The following is a 16,970-nucleotide window of genomic DNA, read 5'->3' as shown; positions in this document are numbered from 1 at the left end:
AAGTGACTTAGCATGCAGGAACAAGGGGCTTACTACCCCACTCCTAGTGGTTCTGTGATACAATTATTCTGTTACCAGGAATAACAGAATAATTATTCTTCCCAGTAGAATGAGGCTGCCTTCCCGTCTGGTTCTGCCTTCCCAGCTGGTCCTGCCTCCACTGGAGGCCAGTGTCCCATCCCAAGCCCCTCTCGTTCAGCACGGCTCTCCCTCACTGGCTCCCTGACATGCAGAGATGCCCCCTCCTGGCACACATGCCCAGCAGGAGTTGGGGTCCCAGCCTCCATGTGGGGCCCTAGGGTTCCCAGGGGTAGGGGGCATGGAGGATGTTGAGAGCTGAGGGTGACAGCAGGCACACTGGGATGGAAGGGAGGGAGGGAGGGAGGGAGACAGTCACGACAGAAGAACTCAAAGGGGAGCTTTGTTTTAATAAAAAAGCACTTCTTATGAAAATGAAAGTTTGCACAATACAAAAGTAAAGGGAATTCCCTGGTGGTCCGGGTGGCTCGGTCTCATGCTGTCACTGCTGAGGGCACAGGTTTAATCTCTGGTCAGGGAACTAAGATCCCACAAGCCGCAAGGTATGGCCGGGGGTAGGGATGGGGTGGGGGTGGATTTAAGAAAAGTGAGTAAGTGTAGGCTTCGGGCTTCCTGAGAAAAAAACCAAACACTCAGAAGAGTTCAGTTCACAACCTTGCTGGCTACTGCCTTTCCGGCTGCTGCACACACACTGGGCTCAGGAGAAACCAGGTTAACCGACCGGCTTGGGCCACGGGCTCCCAGCAGACACAGGAATGCTATTTACCATGAGGCGCTGGGTCATGCTGCAGAAAATTCTGGTCCTCCCAGGGTTTATCCCGGGTGGGGGAGGGGTTCTCACTGGGCAGCCCCCATGCCCAGCTGCTTCTTGAGTGCCAGCAGCTGTGCCAGGCTGATGTTGTTGCCCCCACAGACAATGACCACAACAGAGGACAGGGGGGTGCAGAGTTTCCCCTCTCCTTGCAGCTTCTGAATCACGTTGCTGTAGACGGCAGCCAGGGCAGCCCCACAGGCGGGCTCCACCAGGATCTTCTCGTCATCTGCCAGAGGAAGGGGATGGTGGGGGTGGAGCCAGGAAACCTCCGGGCCACTGGTGAAGCCATCAGCTGTCAGCCCGGGCCACAGACTGACTGGTCCTGGGCCACCCCACCCCCAACCCCCATCATTACCCTCCATTGACCTTCTAGGGCCTGAGTCAGGGCTGAATTTCAACATCAGCGCTAACACTGCTATGCTGCTAATTTCCTGAGCACCGTGTTAACGTCATCTGAGCAAGAGTGCCAGCACTGATTGGCCAAACTCCCAGTACAGGAGAATTAAGTGGCAGCCTAAGTGAGTGTGTGTGTGTGTGTGTGTGTGTGTGTGATCCCTGTTCCAGGATGAACCCCGTAAAAGTCCAACTTAGGGACTTCCCTGGTGGTCCAGTTAAGACTGTGCTTTCATTGCAGGCGGTGCAGCTTTGATCCCTGGTTGGGCAACTGAGATCACACGTTGTTGCTGTTGTTGTTTAGTTGCTAAAATGTCTCTGACTGACTGTCTGCAACCTGATGGACTGTAGCCCTCCAGGCTCCTCTGCCCATGGGATTCTCCAGGCAAGAATACTGGAGTGGGTAGCCATTCCCTTCTCCAGGGGATCTTCCCGACCCAAGGACCGAACCCGAGTCTCCCACATCGCCTGTACTGGCAGGTGGAGTCTTTACCACTGAGCCACCTGGGAAGCCCATGCTATGTGGCAAAAATAAAAAAGCTTATCTGGAAGAGAAAAGGGAGAATCAACAGGATATTTTAAAAAGAGTCCAACCTAGTCACAGACTCACCTCTGAATCCAATCCTGAGGCCCATAATTTCCTTTTTCACCCTGACTACATTGCTCAGAACCAACATTTTACATACTCAGTTATTTTCCCCTGCTTTTACATTATCTGACTTTTATCATTTGTCCCCTTGGTCTTTCTGTTTTAAACCCCTGGACTGCAGGAACTTTCGTTAGTGGGAAGTTCCACAGAGGGATGGGAGACGAAATTGCAAATGACATCCCTTGGCATGCCAAGCAGACAGCCACATAGTCCTTAGCCCCGACAGCCCTGGGTCTCAAAAGGCCTTAGCGCATACATACCCACAAACTTCTCAAGAGCGGCCACAGCTTCCTGGTCTGAGATAACTTCAGAGAAAATGGGGTGTTCCCGATAAACCTTCATAGCCTGCGCTGTCACGGTGGTCACGCCCAGGGCTTTGGCAACACTGGCAGGGACAAAGATGGAGAAAAGGGGAAAGAGGAGAGAGGAGGGAGGCAGACCATGTGATTACCTTCTGGCCAATAAGAGGTAAGTGGAAATAGCCGTGTCTTTAAAGGAAACGAGTCGGCTTCTGCCCTGACTTCTTCCTGCCAGATGGAGTGTGGGTGTGATAGCCAACACCTAAGCAGCTATCTTGGGCCATAAGTCTATGCGATGAGGATGATGGGGAACAAAATCAAGGGTCCTGGGCCCCTGGCTTCATGGAGCTAGACTTTCTTATATGAGAGGAAATAAAGTTCAATTTTGTTTAAGCCACTGTTATTTTGGACTCCTGTATAATGTGGCTAAACCTAATATTAGTCAAACACCATCTGGGAAAGGTTTGGGGCTGGGATATGAACCCCTTGGGAGCAGGTGCTGTGTTAATTCACCACTGTCGCTCCAGAATTGACCAGTGCCTTGCACATATTAGGGGCTCAATAAATGGTTGGTAAATTAATGAGGTATGTTAAACCCTACCACAGAGGAACCCTATAAAGGATTAATGTTAGCCTTTTCATGCGAGGAAGTGTGATATTCATGGTACAGAGTCACACAGACTTGAGTTCATACCACTCACTGGTTACGTGACTCTTCAGTAACCAAAGCCTCAGTTTCCTCACCTGCAAAATGGGGCTGGCATGGGGATCTACCTCGCCACCAGCACTGAGAGGGGAGCTTCCCACAACACTCACTGAACATAACAACAGCCTCCCTGGATGCTTACCTGGTAATGCGGGGCAGGGTGACGAGCTTGCCGGCCTTGGTGGAAGCGTGGAAGCTCTCGGCTCCGATGGTCTCCATGGTGACGATGGGCACGTCCCTCCAGCCCACCTCTGCCAGCCCCTGAACCACTCCGCACAAGAGGCCTCCACCCCCTACTGCCAGCACGATGGCCCCTGGCTTTTCGGTCATCGTCTTCTTCAGCTCCTTCACGATGGAAGCATGGCCTTCCCTGGAGGACGTGGGTGGGGAAGGGGGGCGCAGGTCAGGGCTGGGCTGCCTGGAGACACCAGGCAGGGGTCCTGAAGATGCCGCTTACCCTCTGTTTGCCCTCATCCCAGGCAGCTGATGGGCCTTGAAGCTGGTCCCCTCAAACCTGACTCCACCCTATTTCCAGCTGCCATCACCTGCATCTCCGCCTGTCTTCCTGTGGCCTCTGGAGCACTGTGAATGTGGCAGCCGGCAGTGCCAGGACGTGAAACCCCCAGGAGCAGCCCTCAATCCATTACAGGAATTAAGAATTAACGGGAATCGATGTATAGACACTTCTTGCCCAACATCCTCTCCCGCTGGTTCAATAGCCCTGGTCACGGTCCATGCTGGCTCCCAGAACCCCAGAGGAATTAAGCTCCAGCTGCCTACAGCGGTTACCAGTCCATCAGCACCCTTCCTTCCTCATCTCACTTCCCCAGTCCTCGAATAAGTCACTTCCCAAGTCAGGTGTGGGCACCAGTGGCCGTGCCTGTGTGTGTGCTTCCGTGTGATGTGCACACACGTGTGTGCTGCTGTGCGTGACGGTGTGTACCGGGGCAGCTGTCCACTCAGTGATGTAGAGGCATGGTAACTACCCATCCCGGTTGACTGGGGCCTCCACATACCAGATGAGGGGGTCGTCAAAGGGAGGGACGTAGACCCAGCCTGAGTTGTTTTTCTCCAGGTCCTTGGCTACCCTGATGGCCTCATCCAATGTCTGCAAGATCACAGAGAAAGCGAGAGGGATGAGGGGTCGGGGGACTTGGCCCTGTGCCCTGGTGCCCTCTGTGGCCCCGGCTCCAGGTTGGTACTCACCTCACCCACCACTTTGACCGTGGCGCCCTCACTCTTGAGCCGCTGGATGGTGAGGGCAGGCGTGGTGCTGGGCACGACAATCGTGGCGGGGATGCCCAGCTTCCTGGCAGCATAGGCGGCTGCCATGCCTGCATTGCCCGCTGCCAGGGGTGGAGGGAAGGCAGTGTTAGTGGGGTTGAACCCTTCCTGGGTGAGGGCTGGCCACCCCTTGGTATTCTAAACTGGGACTTCTGCAGATGTTTGCTACGGCTCATTGCTGGGGAAACCAGGGCTCAAAGAGGTGGAGAACATGAACCCAGGACACAAGGCAGAGGACAGGAGGAGGCGTGCAGGCCACTTACCTGAGGAGCAGACGAAATGTTCACAGCCTCGCTCAGCCCACTGTGGAGACAGAGAAGGGAGAGGATCAGGCCTGATATCTTTTCTCCCCAAAGAGACTAACTGGTTCAGGGAAAGATGGAAGGAGAGGAAGGCCACTGATGGCTCTGGCATCAGTCCACGAGGGGACCCTCTGGACCGACGCCCCTTAACCAGAGGAGGTGCCAATGGAGGCTGCCTGTGGGGAGTCAGCAGGGCCCAGCCTGGAACTCCTAGGATGTCACATGGCAGTGGCCCTGCCCTGTCCACAAAGGGGATCTGCCCGGATGAGGCTGTACCGTTTTGCAGAGGTGTCCAATGCCCCGGATCTTGAAGGAGCCGGAGGGCTGGGCGCTGTCTAGCTTGAGATAGACCGTGGTGCCAGCCACTTTAGACAGGATCACGCTGTCACGTACAGGCGTCTCCATGTGCAAGGGTCTTCCTGACATCATTGCTGGGAGAAAGGAAGGAAACCCAGAGGGTGAGGGGAGTTGGCCCTGGTGCCAGCTGCTGCCACTCAGTAGGCAGTGGGGCTGGGAGGGACTCTGTCCCTAACTTCCTAGGAAGCCGAAGACAAGCCCCAGATTATAGCATCCTGGAGACCTGAGTTCAAATCTCAACTCGGCCAACAACTTGACATCGGACAAGCAATCTCCCTTTGGCCTCAGCTGCCTCATCTGTAAAATGGGCAGAGGTCATCTTCTCTCCCCCTACCTCTGCCCACCTCTGGCCCACCCCAACACACACATACATTATGCTGGGAAGCTGTTACCATCAGAAATAACATCCAGGGAATTCCCTGGAGCCCCACTGGTTAGCACTCTGCACTCTCACTGTTGAGGGCCTGGGTTAGATCCCTGGTTGAGGAACTAAGATCTCATAAGCCGAGAGGCATGGTCAAAAAAAGAAAAAGAAATAACATCTAGACCTTGCAGCTTTTGAAGACTATGAGGTAGAAATAGACTTGTGGGTGTTGACTCAGAATGAGTGGCAAGATTATGGCTAAAACGGGCAGGATATCGGTCTTGTTTGTGCAAAAACCGCAGGGATACATGTGCACACCCGCAATCCATGTGTACAAGACATCTCAGAAAACACACAAGAAACCCATCAGGGTAGGGGGCCCCTGGGGACGACTGGCACACAGCACCTGCTTCTGTACCATTTCAATATTTTGCTGTGTGCATGCTTATTACATATTTAAATTACGCATCTTTAAAAACTAATCTCCGAGAGTGAAGTAAGTCAGAAAGAGAAAAAGGAATATCATATATCAATGCATATATACGGAGTCTAGAAAAATGGTACTGATGAACCAATTTGCAGGGCAGGAACAGAGACTCAGACACAGAGAGCGGACTTGTGGACACAGCAGGGGAAGGAGAGGGTGGGACGAATTGAGGAAGTAGCGTGGACATATATACTCTACCACGTGCAAAATAGACAGCTAGTGGGAAGCTGCTGTGTGACACAGGGAGCTCAGCCCTGTGCTCTGTGATGACTTAGGGGGGTGGGGTGGGATGAGGTAGGGGGATGGGAGGGAGGTTCAAGAGCGGGGGGATATATGTATACATATAGCTGACTGAGGTTGTTGTAAGGTAGAAACCAAAACAACATTGTAAAGCAACTATATTCCAGTAAAAACTTAATAAAAACAACTAACCTTTGGAAAGCCCTGTACCCATTAGGGAAAGCTTTTTATTGTGATTTTTTTGGTAATAACTATTATATTATTTAATAATCACTTATAAAGTGATTACCAGGACTTCCCTGGTGTTGCAGTGGTTAAGAATCTGTCTTGCAATGCAAGAGGATATGGGTTCGATCCTAGGTTGGGGAACTAAGATCCCACATACCGCAGGGCTGATAAGCCAGCACCAGAGAAGATCCTGCGTGACACAGAGATGCTGCGTGCCACAAGTAAGACTTGAGGCAGCCACACAAGGAAATAAATAAAGTGATTACCATATGCCAGGCATCTTCTTAAGCTTTACAGATATTAACTCACTTAATCCTTCTACCAACCCTAGGAAATGCCCAGGATAATTGCCTAATGTTATTGTCCAGTTCTCCTGTTGAGGAAACAGGTTCTGATTGCATTTTCCAGATTGATCACTGAGCAGTTCCTACCCCCCACACACCGCTTATGATGCAACACTGAGGCTTTTCTAGGTGGGAGGTGGGGTCAGGTCTACACTTCCTTCCCTTGAACCCTGAGTTGGGGGGGCATGGGGGAAGGGCTGTGACTGCAGGGAAAAGGACACTATGTGACTCCCTCCAAGCAGTGATGCGGTGGTGAATGTTTCATGATAGCCTCGTCAAAGGGAAGGTAACCTTGACTTCCAGTGTCTGCACGTCTGTGACGTTTCAAGCTACTAACAGGATGTCACTGAACAGGGAGTCGGGAAGAGATGGACACTGTCCACTACTGGGAGCCTGGTGTCATCTGGCTGTAGCCCAGCATGGTTCTCAAGGCCGGGTCATATAAGGTGACTGAGCTGCCAGGCAACTGGGAAGCTCCCTGCATGAACCCAGACGCCAAGATGGGAGCAAGCCCGGGTGGCATGCCGGGGGCTGCAGGGAGGTGCCCCGCCTAACATGTCTAGCTGATATCCTAGCTGATGGGCAGACATGGCGCCTGACTTAGGGAAGACACTAGCCCAGCTACTGTTATCACACAGCAGCCCCCAGAGAGAGCCAAGCGAGGACTGCCTGGCTGAGTCCAATCGAGCCCGAGCGTCATGACAGAAAGAATTCACCTAGCATGGGCTTGATCCCTGCTCTGGGAAGATTCCACGCGCCGAGGCTCAACTAAGCCCCTTTGCCACAGCTACTGAGCCCGAGCGCCGCAGCTACTGAGGCCTGCCTGCCCTACAGTCTGTGCTCTGCAACAAGAGAAGCCACCGCAGGGAGAAGCCTGCGCCCGGTGGCTAGAGAGTGGCCCCCATCCACGCAACCCAAGAAACAGTCTGAGTGCAGCAAGGAAGACCCAGTGCAGCCAAAACCAAAGAAACTAATTAACAGTTTAAAAGAAAGAAACTGCAGTATTGGCTTGTCCAAGGTCACACAGCGAGTGACTAGGGGAGAAGGGGTTTTTTTTTTTTTTTATGGCCATGCATGGCTTGTGTGATTTTAGCTCCCCAACCAGGGATTGAACCCGTGCCCTCAGCAGTGAGAGCACGGAGTCCTAACCACTAAATTGCCATGTAATTGCCATTACAAAGAGAAGAGGTAAGATTTGAACCAGGCAGCCTAGGCCCCAGTTGGGGGGCGGGGGTTGTCTGTCTGCATGGATTCTGGATGACTGAGAACCTGAGACTCTGCATGCCACTACTAGCTAGAGTCCCCAGGAGATCCCACATGACGCAAAGATCCTGTGTGCTGCAACTGAGACCCGACCAGCCAAATAAATAAATAAAAAATAACTTTTATTAGGACTGGGATTGTGGTTAAGACTCCCTGCTTCCAATTGCAGAGGCGAGTGGCGGGGGGTGTGGGTGGGGTGGTGAGTGGGGTGGGACTGGTTGGGGAATTAAGATCCCACATGCTTTAAAAAAAAATTAACTACTATTACACATAAACTAAATACTCACAACCACCTTAAGAGGGAGATTCTGTTATTATTACCTCCACTGGACAGATGAGGAAACCGAGGCACAGACCTGTCAGTGAACCCAGCCAGTCTGGCTTCAGAGCATGGGTTTTTGCGCTCAGCTGACTCTTCCTCCCTCTCTTGCCCAGGGAAAACCCAAGGTGGACGCAGACACTCCAGTTCTGGGGGATGGAGGTGTGGATGGATAGGGCGGCTTACCAGAGAAAGGTGAGGAGCTGCCGTCTGAGCGTCAGGCAAAGGAGGAATAGACTGGAGATGTTCTAGACGGTCCACAGACAGGAAATGTAGGAGGCTTAGCGCGTCTTCAGAATGGTCCCAGGTGTTAAGGGTCTGGGCTTTATTCCCCCCTGGAGCATCTGAGCAGCCAATGGGACACCAGGACCGGCCACACCCCTGCCAGGCCCCGCCTCTTGGCCCTAGGCTTCCTGGAAGGGAACGCCCCTCTCTCTAGCTGGGTCTTTCTCCCAGTCCCGCTAGCCTCGCCCCTTCTCCACCCTCAGCTTCGTTTCAGGACAAATACCTACATCACCACAGCTTTTAGGAAGCTGCCAGAGAAGGGTGTGAAATAATGCACTTATCTTCGCTAGCACTTGCTTGGCGCTCGCTCAGTGGGCAAGAATCAAACCGGGGAGGAAGTGTATGCTATTATCATCCCCATCTTACAGAAAAGGAGACTGAGGCATACAGGAAGAGGGATGAGCTAGCGCTGGAACGCAGCAGGGTGACCCCCCAAATCTGCAATCTGAACACAGGTTTTAACTTTTATTTATTTATTGACTTTAGAAACTCAAACATTTGTTTGTGCTGAAAAGTGAAAGAAAAATGAATAGTCACCCATATGGTGCAACAGGGCTGGTTCTTAACCATAGAGAGAAACACAAAAGGACTTTTTTCACCTGGTTTTAGTTTCAATTTCATAACAGCTTACCAGAACTTATTTCCCCATACACGCTTGACTAATATTCTCTAACTTTCAATGACATTAAACTGTATCATGCCCAGGTCACGGGTTAAGAATGGAACTATCAGGTCCATGTACATGTCTTTTAAAATCTTTTGGCTGCCCGGCAGGGCACATGTGATCTCAGTTTCTCGACCAGATAAGGAACCCATGCCCCCTGATTTGGCAGCGCGGGGCCTTAACCCCTGGACCATCAGGGAAGTACCGTGTCAGCATATTTTCAAGCATTAAAAAGAGAACTCAGAAAAATCCCAAGTGTCGTAAGTACTGGGGATATAAAATCTCAAAGTGAAATTCACCAGAAAGAGGGACATGACGTCACTGGTATTACTTAATCACAAAGGCTGAACACAGTTTTTTAAAATTGCCATCCCCTGTTATCCTTTCTAACTCCTTTGTTCTAAAGGAGCAATGTAGGTAAGACCTAGAGAGGAGAGTGGAAAAGTTGTCTTAAAGCTCAACATTCAGAAAACGAAGATCATGGCATCTGGTCTCATCACTTCATGGGAAATAGATGGAGAAACAGTAGAAACAGTGTCAGACTTTATTTTTTGGGGTTCCAAAATCACTGCAGATGGTGACTGCAGCCATGAAATTAAAAGACGCTTACTCCTTGGAAGGAAAGTTATGACCAACCTAGATAGTATATTCAAAAGCAGAGACATTACTTTGCCAACAAAGGTCCGTCTAGTCAAGGCTATGGTTTTTCCTGTGGTCATGTATAGATGTGAGAGTTGGACTGTGACGAAGGCTGAGTGCTGAAGAATTGATGCTTTTGAGCTGTGGTATTGGAGAAGACTCTTGAGAGTCCCTTGGACTGCAAGGAGATCCAACCAGTCCGTTCTGAAGGAGATCAACCCTGGGATTTCTTTGGAAGGAATGATGCTAAAGCTGAAGCTTCAGTACTTTGGCCACCTCATGCGAAGAGATGACTCATTGGAAAAGACTGTGATGCTGGGAGGGATTGAGGGCAGGAGGAGAAGGGGACGACCGAGGATGAGATGGCTGGATGGCATCACGGACTTGATGGACATGAGTCTGAGTGAACTCCGGGAGATGGTGATGGACAGGGAGGCCTGGCGTGCTACAATTCATGGGGTCGCAAAGAGTCGGACACGACTGAGCAACTGAACTGAACGGAACAGAACTGAGAAGGGTCAGGGTTGCTGGCTCTGCCCTTTACTAGATGTGTGGCCCTAGGCGAGTCATGTTGTGTCCTGGGGACTCTGTTCATCTGTAAAATGGGGATAATATTAGTATCACCCTTCTAAGATTAGATGACACCGTAATATATTTATGTAACTGGCCTGGTGTCCGGGGACTGTTCAGTAAGTGCTGGCAGCCATCACTACCCTCATTACCATCATCTTCATCACAGAAGTGGAAGATTTTGCCTCCTTGCCCCGTGCCAAGCCTGGGTCTGTCTCTGGCTGTGTGCAGGGGTCTGTATGTGGTGTGCATGTGTGAACACCACACCCATATGCATCCGGTCGGCTTTCTTCCTGGCCCCTTCAGCAAAAGTTTCCTGTCCCACTAACCAGGACAAGAATATGGATGATATAGAAGGCAGGGTGCTGTGCTTAGTCACTCAATGGTGTCCAACTCTTTGCGACCCCATGGATTGCAGCCCGCCAGGCTCCTCTGTCCATGGGGATTTGCCAGGCAAGAATACTGGAGTGGGTTGCCATGCCCTCCTCCAGGGGATCTTCCCAACCCAGGGACTGAATCCAGATCTCACGCATTGCAGGTGGGTTCTTTACTGTCTGAGCTACCAGAGAAGCCCAAGAATACCTCAGTGGGTAGCCTATCCCTTCTCCAAGGGATCTTCTTGACCCAGGAATCAAACCAGGGTCTCCTGCATTACAGGAGGATTCTTTACCAGCTTAGCTATCAGGGAAGCCCATAGGAGGCAGAGAAAATACAAATAGCCTACACATTTGTCTCCATGGGACAGGCTGTCCCCTCTTGCGGGCCCCCTCTGACCTTCCACAGGTACTTCCAAGCCCCCTCCCTAGTGGAATATCCTCGGGTGTGTGCTGGAGATCCAGGTTGGCAGAGCTGAAGGGAGTGGGCATCAGGAAGCTCACGTGTAGCCCTCCTCCCCCGAGTGTACACAGCTGGTGCTTATCTCACCTGAGCATCTGCTTGTGCCTGATTCCATGCCAAGCGTTTCCTATGTGATGTGGGGCTTCACTTACCCCCGAGACAACCAGGTGAGTGGGCATTTTGAGTCCCATGTCACAGGTGAAGAAACAGGCTCAGAGATGAAATAAAATTGCCCAAGATCGCCCAGGAGGCAAGGATGTAATGTGTCGACTGAAATAAAAATGCACGAGGTGAGACCTGCGAGTTTCAGTTTTATTTTGGAACTTACTGAGCACAATAGCTGGGCAGATACACTCCCGGAAAGCTCAGAGGAGCTGCTCCAAAGAGGGTGGGGAGGTCAGTATATATATATATAGTTTGGTGAAAGGGGTATACCTCTCGGTAGAAGGTTGCTGCTTGGAACAGAATTCTCCATTAATGAGTTTAGTGTCTTTCTAGATATGAGAAGATACAAGAAATCGGGTTCCTAAAAACTTCTCCTAGAAATATCCAACTGTCCTAAGACCTGTTCTGCTCGTTTTCCCAGAGCTCAGAGGGCCTTATTCCTGATCGCAGCCCTGACTTTCTTTTGGGCAGGGTGTGTCAAAAGTCAGCGATTGCAGTGGCTAGCAACTTCATCGGAGAAGGCAATGGTACCCCACTCCAGTACTCTTGCCTGGAAAATCCCATGGATGGAGGAGCCTGGTAGGCTGTAGTCCATGGGGTCGCTAAGAGTCAGACACGACTGAGCGACTTCACTTTCACTTTTCACTTTCATGCATTGGAAAAGGAAATGGCAACCCACTCCAGTGTTCTTGCCTGGAGAATCCCAGGGACAGGGGAGCCTGGTGGGCTGCCATCTACGAGGTCGCACAGAGTTGGACACAACTGAAGTGACTTAGCAGCAGCAGCAGCAGCAGCAGCAACTTCATTCTTGGAGAATCAGGAGACAAGTGACATTTTTTAGTTGTCAAAGGCAAATTTAGGAATTCTGAGTCCTTTATGGACACAAAGCTGACGGGGTGAGAGGGAATGGGTTGGAGATGGGGGTTGGGAGCACATCTGGCCGCAATCAGATATCTAGTATTTAGGCTTTTGAGGCTACCTTTGTACAAGGAAAGCTTCCCAAGTGGCTCAGTGGTAAAGAATCCACCTGCTAAAGCAGGTGACACTGATTCAATCCTTGGGTCTGGAAGATGCCCTGGAGAAGGAAATGGCAACCACTCCAGTATTCTGGCAATCCCATGGATAGAGGAGCCTGGAGGGCCACAGTCCATCAGGTCGAAAAAAGCTGGACATGACTGAGCAACCAATAGTTCCTCCATTTGACAGATGGGCAGACTGAGGCCCAGCTATATCTAGTGTAGGAAGGTAAGGGCAGAGCTGGTGGTCCCAGGAGGAGGGAAGAGAGTCTGGCTGTGAACCTTAGGCAAGTTGCCTCTCTCACCTCTGCCTGTTGGCTCTGTTACATCACATCCAGGTCAGTGTGTCCTTGGTTGTGGGAGGTAGGGATGCCAACAATTGTTTTCACAGTCCCAGGGGAGGAACAGACAGCTCTCACTTCTGTTTACCTTCCCTGGTAGTGTGCAGCCAAGCCCTAGCATCTCCTGACTAGTTAAGGTCTCTGGCTCCTGAGTCCATCAAACCTGGAGTGAAACTGACACCCAGCTCTGTGACCTTGGGGTGGTCATGTGACTTCCCCTAAGTCTGTTTCCTACTAGGAATTGCAAGATGATGCCTACTAGGAATTGCAAGACAGAGATAGTGACAGCCCAGTGCCAGGCATGGGGTAAGAGCTCAATGAATAGTAGCTGCTCTTACGATCATCTTTGGTAGTGTTGTTATTACCTAGGACTTCCCCACCTCTCTGGTCCCCTTTTCCTGAGGCCTTCCTGTAAGCCTGGCTCCTCATTCATGTTTATTCCCCATCACGTCTGGGTTGGAGCCTCTTTGAGATTCTGGCAGCCCCTGGGACTCTTCCCAGAAGACCATCCCGAGGGCAGGCCTGTACTAACTAGTCACCTTGGATTTGTCATTCTCCCCTCCATTCACTCAACATCCGATAGTGCACAGGACAGCATACGCCCCAACAAAGAGTCATCAGGTCCCAAACGCCAGTAGTGCAGAAGCTGAACAATTCTGCTTCGGAGTAGTAGAGAATGCGACCGTGTGCTCCCTTGTTCCATCTTCTTTACTTTTATTAACAAGACCAAGTGATCTCGTGTGGGTGAAATGGATGCGCTCTGTATTTACTCAATCAGTCGTGTCCAGCGCTTTGCAGCCCCGTGGACTCTAACCTACCAGGCTCCTCTGTCTGTGGAGATTCTCCAGGCAAGAGTACTAGAGTGGGTTGCCATGCCCTCCTCCAGGGAATCTTCCCAACCCAGGAATCGAACCCAGGTCTCCTGCATTGCTGCCAGCTTCTTTACCTTCTGAACCACCAGGGAAGCTGGACTTTATCTAAGAAGCTGTTGTTCTGGGAATTCCTGGAGGTCCGATGGTTAGGACTCCGTGCTTCTAGGGTTTGATTCCTGGTCAGGGAACTAAGATCCCACAAGCCACTTGGGTCAGCCTTAAAAAACACCAAAACACAAAACCCAAACAAAAAAAACCCACAAAATATCTGTTGTTCTATGTCTAGCTGCTACTCAGTCAACTCCCAGAGAAGGTAAAGTATTTTCTTGATGAGATTAATACAATCTAATCACACTTCACTTGTTTTGGGTTTAATCCATTTAACCTCTGTGGCACTGGCTGTAGGACTTGGCAGCCAGCCCTCTTTATTTTCTTTCAACTGGCTTCAATCCATCATTTGATTTGACCCAGACCTTTTGGAACCCTCCTTGAGCCATTTGATGGCCCTGCATGTGGTGATGCTGTCCTGGGTTTGCGTCATCCCCAAACAGGACAAACAGTCCCTTGGTGGGCCCTATGGCTCAAACTGGCCACACTGCCCCTCCCGCCTTGGGGTTATCATTACCCACCCATCAACATATAAGGAGTTGACTAGGACCAAATGGCCTGTGACAGATTTTGTCCAAAGTTCACCAAAAAACCCAAGATATTTGCAGCGAGTTTCAGCCTCAAAACACAAGCCCAGTGTGCAACAGGTGATTTCCTTATTTTCCTCTAAATCAGCTTAATTTTTATTTCAAGCAGATAAATTGCTGGATGCAATGAGGGGTTTTCCTTCTCCACCCGCCCCTGCCCAGTGATGGCAGTGACATTCCAGGACTGAGATGGGGTGGAGAGGCTGCCTGGGCCTCCCTTGGTCTATACCCTGCCCCCTGCCCGACTCCAGCTTGTAGGGGGCGCCCTTCCTCATTTCCAGTCAGTCACACGGCTCCTTGTCTCATTGTCTAGGGGTCACAGGCAAACACTTCAGAGAACTGTTCAGGAGTGAAGGTGTCTTCACTTCCTTCTCTGTTTTGAAAGAAAGTGTTAGTCAGTCAGTTGTGCCTGACTCTTTGTGACCCCCTGGACTATAGCCCCCCAGGCTCCTCTGTCCATGAGGATTCACCAGGCAAGAATACTGGAGGAGGTTGCCATGCCCTGCTCCAGGGGATCTTCCCAACCCAGGGATCGAACCCAGGTCTCCGGCATTGCAGGCAGATTCTTTACTGTCTGAGCCACCAGGGAAACTCTCTGTTGGGGCAGTATTGATATCATGAGAATTAGCAAATGCTACAAGTAGGATCCTTTTTCTCTTTCCTTCCCTCTTTTTTTCTTTTTCTTTTCTCTTTCTCTGTTTCTCTCTGATCTATCTCTTTGTCTCTTACTGTCTCTCTGCCTCTCTTTCTGTCTCTCTCACTCTCTGTCTCTGTCACTCTCTGTCTCTCACTGTCTGTCTCTCTTCTTCCCAGGGGAGTGAAGCAAGGGGGAAGCAGTGAAAAGACAATATTCTTAAAATATCATATCGCCATCATGGGACTTCCCCCGTAGTGCAGCATTTGAGACTCCGCACTCCCAATGCAAGGGGCATGGGTTTGATCCCTGGTCAGGAAATAAGCAATGGCACCCCACTCCAGTACTCATGCCTGGAGAATCCCAGGGGTGGTGGAGCCTGGTGAGCTGCAGTCCACAGAGGTCACTAAGAGTCAGACACAACTGAGCGACTTCACTTTCACTTTTCACTTTCATGCATTGGAGAAGGAAATGGCACCCCACTCTAGTACTCTTGCCTGGAAAATCCCATGGGCGGAGGAGCCTGGTAGGCTGCAGTCCATGGGGTCACTAAGAGTTAGACACGACTGAGCGACTTCACTTTCACTTTTTACTTTCCTGCATTGGAGAAGGAAATGGCAACCTGCTCCAGTGTTCTTGCCTGGAGAATCCCAGGGATGGGGGAGCCTGGTGGGCTGCCATCTATGGGGTCACACAGAGTCGGACACGACTGAAGCGATTTAGCAGTAGCAGCAGCAGGAAATTAGATCCCACATGCCGCAACCAAGACCGGGTGCAGCCAAATAAATACTTTAAAAAGTTAATATTGTAATAAAGACTGTTTTCAAACACACAAAAAAGCATGTAGAGTTGTACCACCGCCTTTTGCTGTTCAGTCGCCAAGTCGTGTCCGACTCTTCATGACCCCATGGACTGCAGCACGCCAGGCTTCCCTGTCTCTCCCTCACTGTAATCACCCCCTAGAGTTTCTGATTACTTAGTATATTGTACACTATTTAATACATCACACCCTAAAAGCAGTCTATCCATTTATCTTTATTTAAAAAAATCTGAACATAGGGTCAGAACAGTTGTCCATTTTCCTCTGGGCCTCATTTTTGCCATCCACAGTAAGGATGGGTTAGATGCCCCCTGCAGATGCTTCTGGGAGAAGGCAATGGAACCCCATTCCAGTACTCTTGCCTGGAGAATCCCATGGATGGAGGAGCCTGGTGGGCTGCAGTCCATGGGTTTGCTAAGAGTCGGACCCAACTGAGTGACTTCACTTTCACTTTTCACTTTCATGCGTTGGAGAAGGAAATGGCAACCCACTCCCGTGTTCTTGCCTGGAGAATCCCATGGATAGAGGTGCCTGGTGGGCTGCCGTCTATGGGGTTGCACAGAGTTGTACATGACTGAAGCGACTTAGCAGCCGCAACAGCAGCAGCAGATACTTCCAGGTCAGATATCATGGCTGTGAATGTGTATGTCTCTTGGGACAAGAGCATCCACGTTGGATGTAGTATCTCTCAATGATTGGTCCCGTGGGCTATTTGCTGGGCAACAGGGGGCAAGTCACTGAACCTTATCCTGTGCCTCAGTTTCTCCCTTAATAACTGACTCCTTTTCAGGGGCAAGAGGAGAGAGGAAGAGTTCCTCTGCCCAAAGGTTCCCAGGGCAGGCAAACTCAAATAACTCCAGGGACCAAGTAGGAGCCTGCTGGGTGTTAGGGAGGCAGTAGAGAAAGATGGGGACAGTGGCAGACAGAGAGCCATGTTCCTTTATGGAGGGCAGAGTGAATCAGCTCCAGCCTGTAAAAGCATCACCCCTAGTTTAAGACCCTCTTTGCTCTGGAAGGATTTACCATCTTGGTGAGAGTCTGAGACATTAGCTCAGATGTACCAGATTCGGGTTTGATCCCTGGGTCGGGAAGATCCCCTGGAGGAGGAAATGGCAACCCATTCCGGTATTCTTGCCTGGGAAATCCCATGGAGAGAGGAGCCTGGCGGGCTACAGTCCATGGGGGTGGCAAAGAATCAGACGCGACTGGGTGACTAAACCACCGCCACCACTGCTGGGTGTCAGGAGACGCAAGGCCACATCCCACTGGGGCGGCTCCCAAGCTGGGCTGCTTGCTTGACTGTCCGAGCCCCTGCTGTTTCACCTGTTGATGGAACTGAGCCTC

At 50.9% G+C, this 16,970-nt stretch overlaps 1 protein-coding gene across 1 annotated transcript; it reads right to left on the bottom strand.

Moving 5' to 3' along the window:
* Nucleotides 1-408: 408 nt before the first annotated feature.
* SDS (serine dehydratase) lies at nucleotides 409-8,387 on the bottom strand. The gene is made up of 8 exons (XM_004017392.5): nucleotides 8,275-8,387; nucleotides 4,763-4,917; nucleotides 4,448-4,487; nucleotides 4,107-4,246; nucleotides 3,917-4,008; nucleotides 3,043-3,270; nucleotides 2,156-2,280; nucleotides 409-1,079 (listed from the first exon to the last, which is right to left on the bottom strand). Exons 2-8 carry the CDS (start codon nucleotides 4,913-4,915, stop codon nucleotides 877-879), a joined length of 981 nt encoding a protein of 326 aa, XP_004017441.2. The 5' UTR covers nucleotides 4,916-4,917; nucleotides 8,275-8,387; the 3' UTR covers nucleotides 409-876.
* Between the last annotated feature and the right edge of the window lie 8,583 nt (nucleotides 8,388-16,970).

The sequence above is a fragment of the Ovis aries genome, chromosome 17, assembly GCF_016772045.2.
Source record: "Ovis aries strain OAR_USU_Benz2616 breed Rambouillet chromosome 17, ARS-UI_Ramb_v3.0, whole genome shotgun sequence".
Classification (NCBI taxonomy): Eukaryota; Metazoa; Chordata; class Mammalia; order Artiodactyla; family Bovidae; genus Ovis; species Ovis aries.
This window is presented reverse-complemented; position numbering and strand designations above follow the sequence as displayed.

Coding starts and splice junctions, on each gene's coding strand:
- SDS (XM_004017392.5), bottom strand. CDS start 4,915: ATGATGTCAGGAAGACCCTTGCACATGGAGACGCCTGTACGTGACAGC. Junction 4,247..4,447: donor ACATTTCGTCTGCTCCTCAG/GTAAGTGGCCTG, acceptor CACCCCTGGCAG/CGGGCAATGCAGGCATGGCA. Junction 2,281..3,042: donor ACCCTGCCCCGCATTACCAG/GTAAGCATCCAG, acceptor TGTCCCTGCCAG/TGTTGCCAAAGCCCTGGGCG.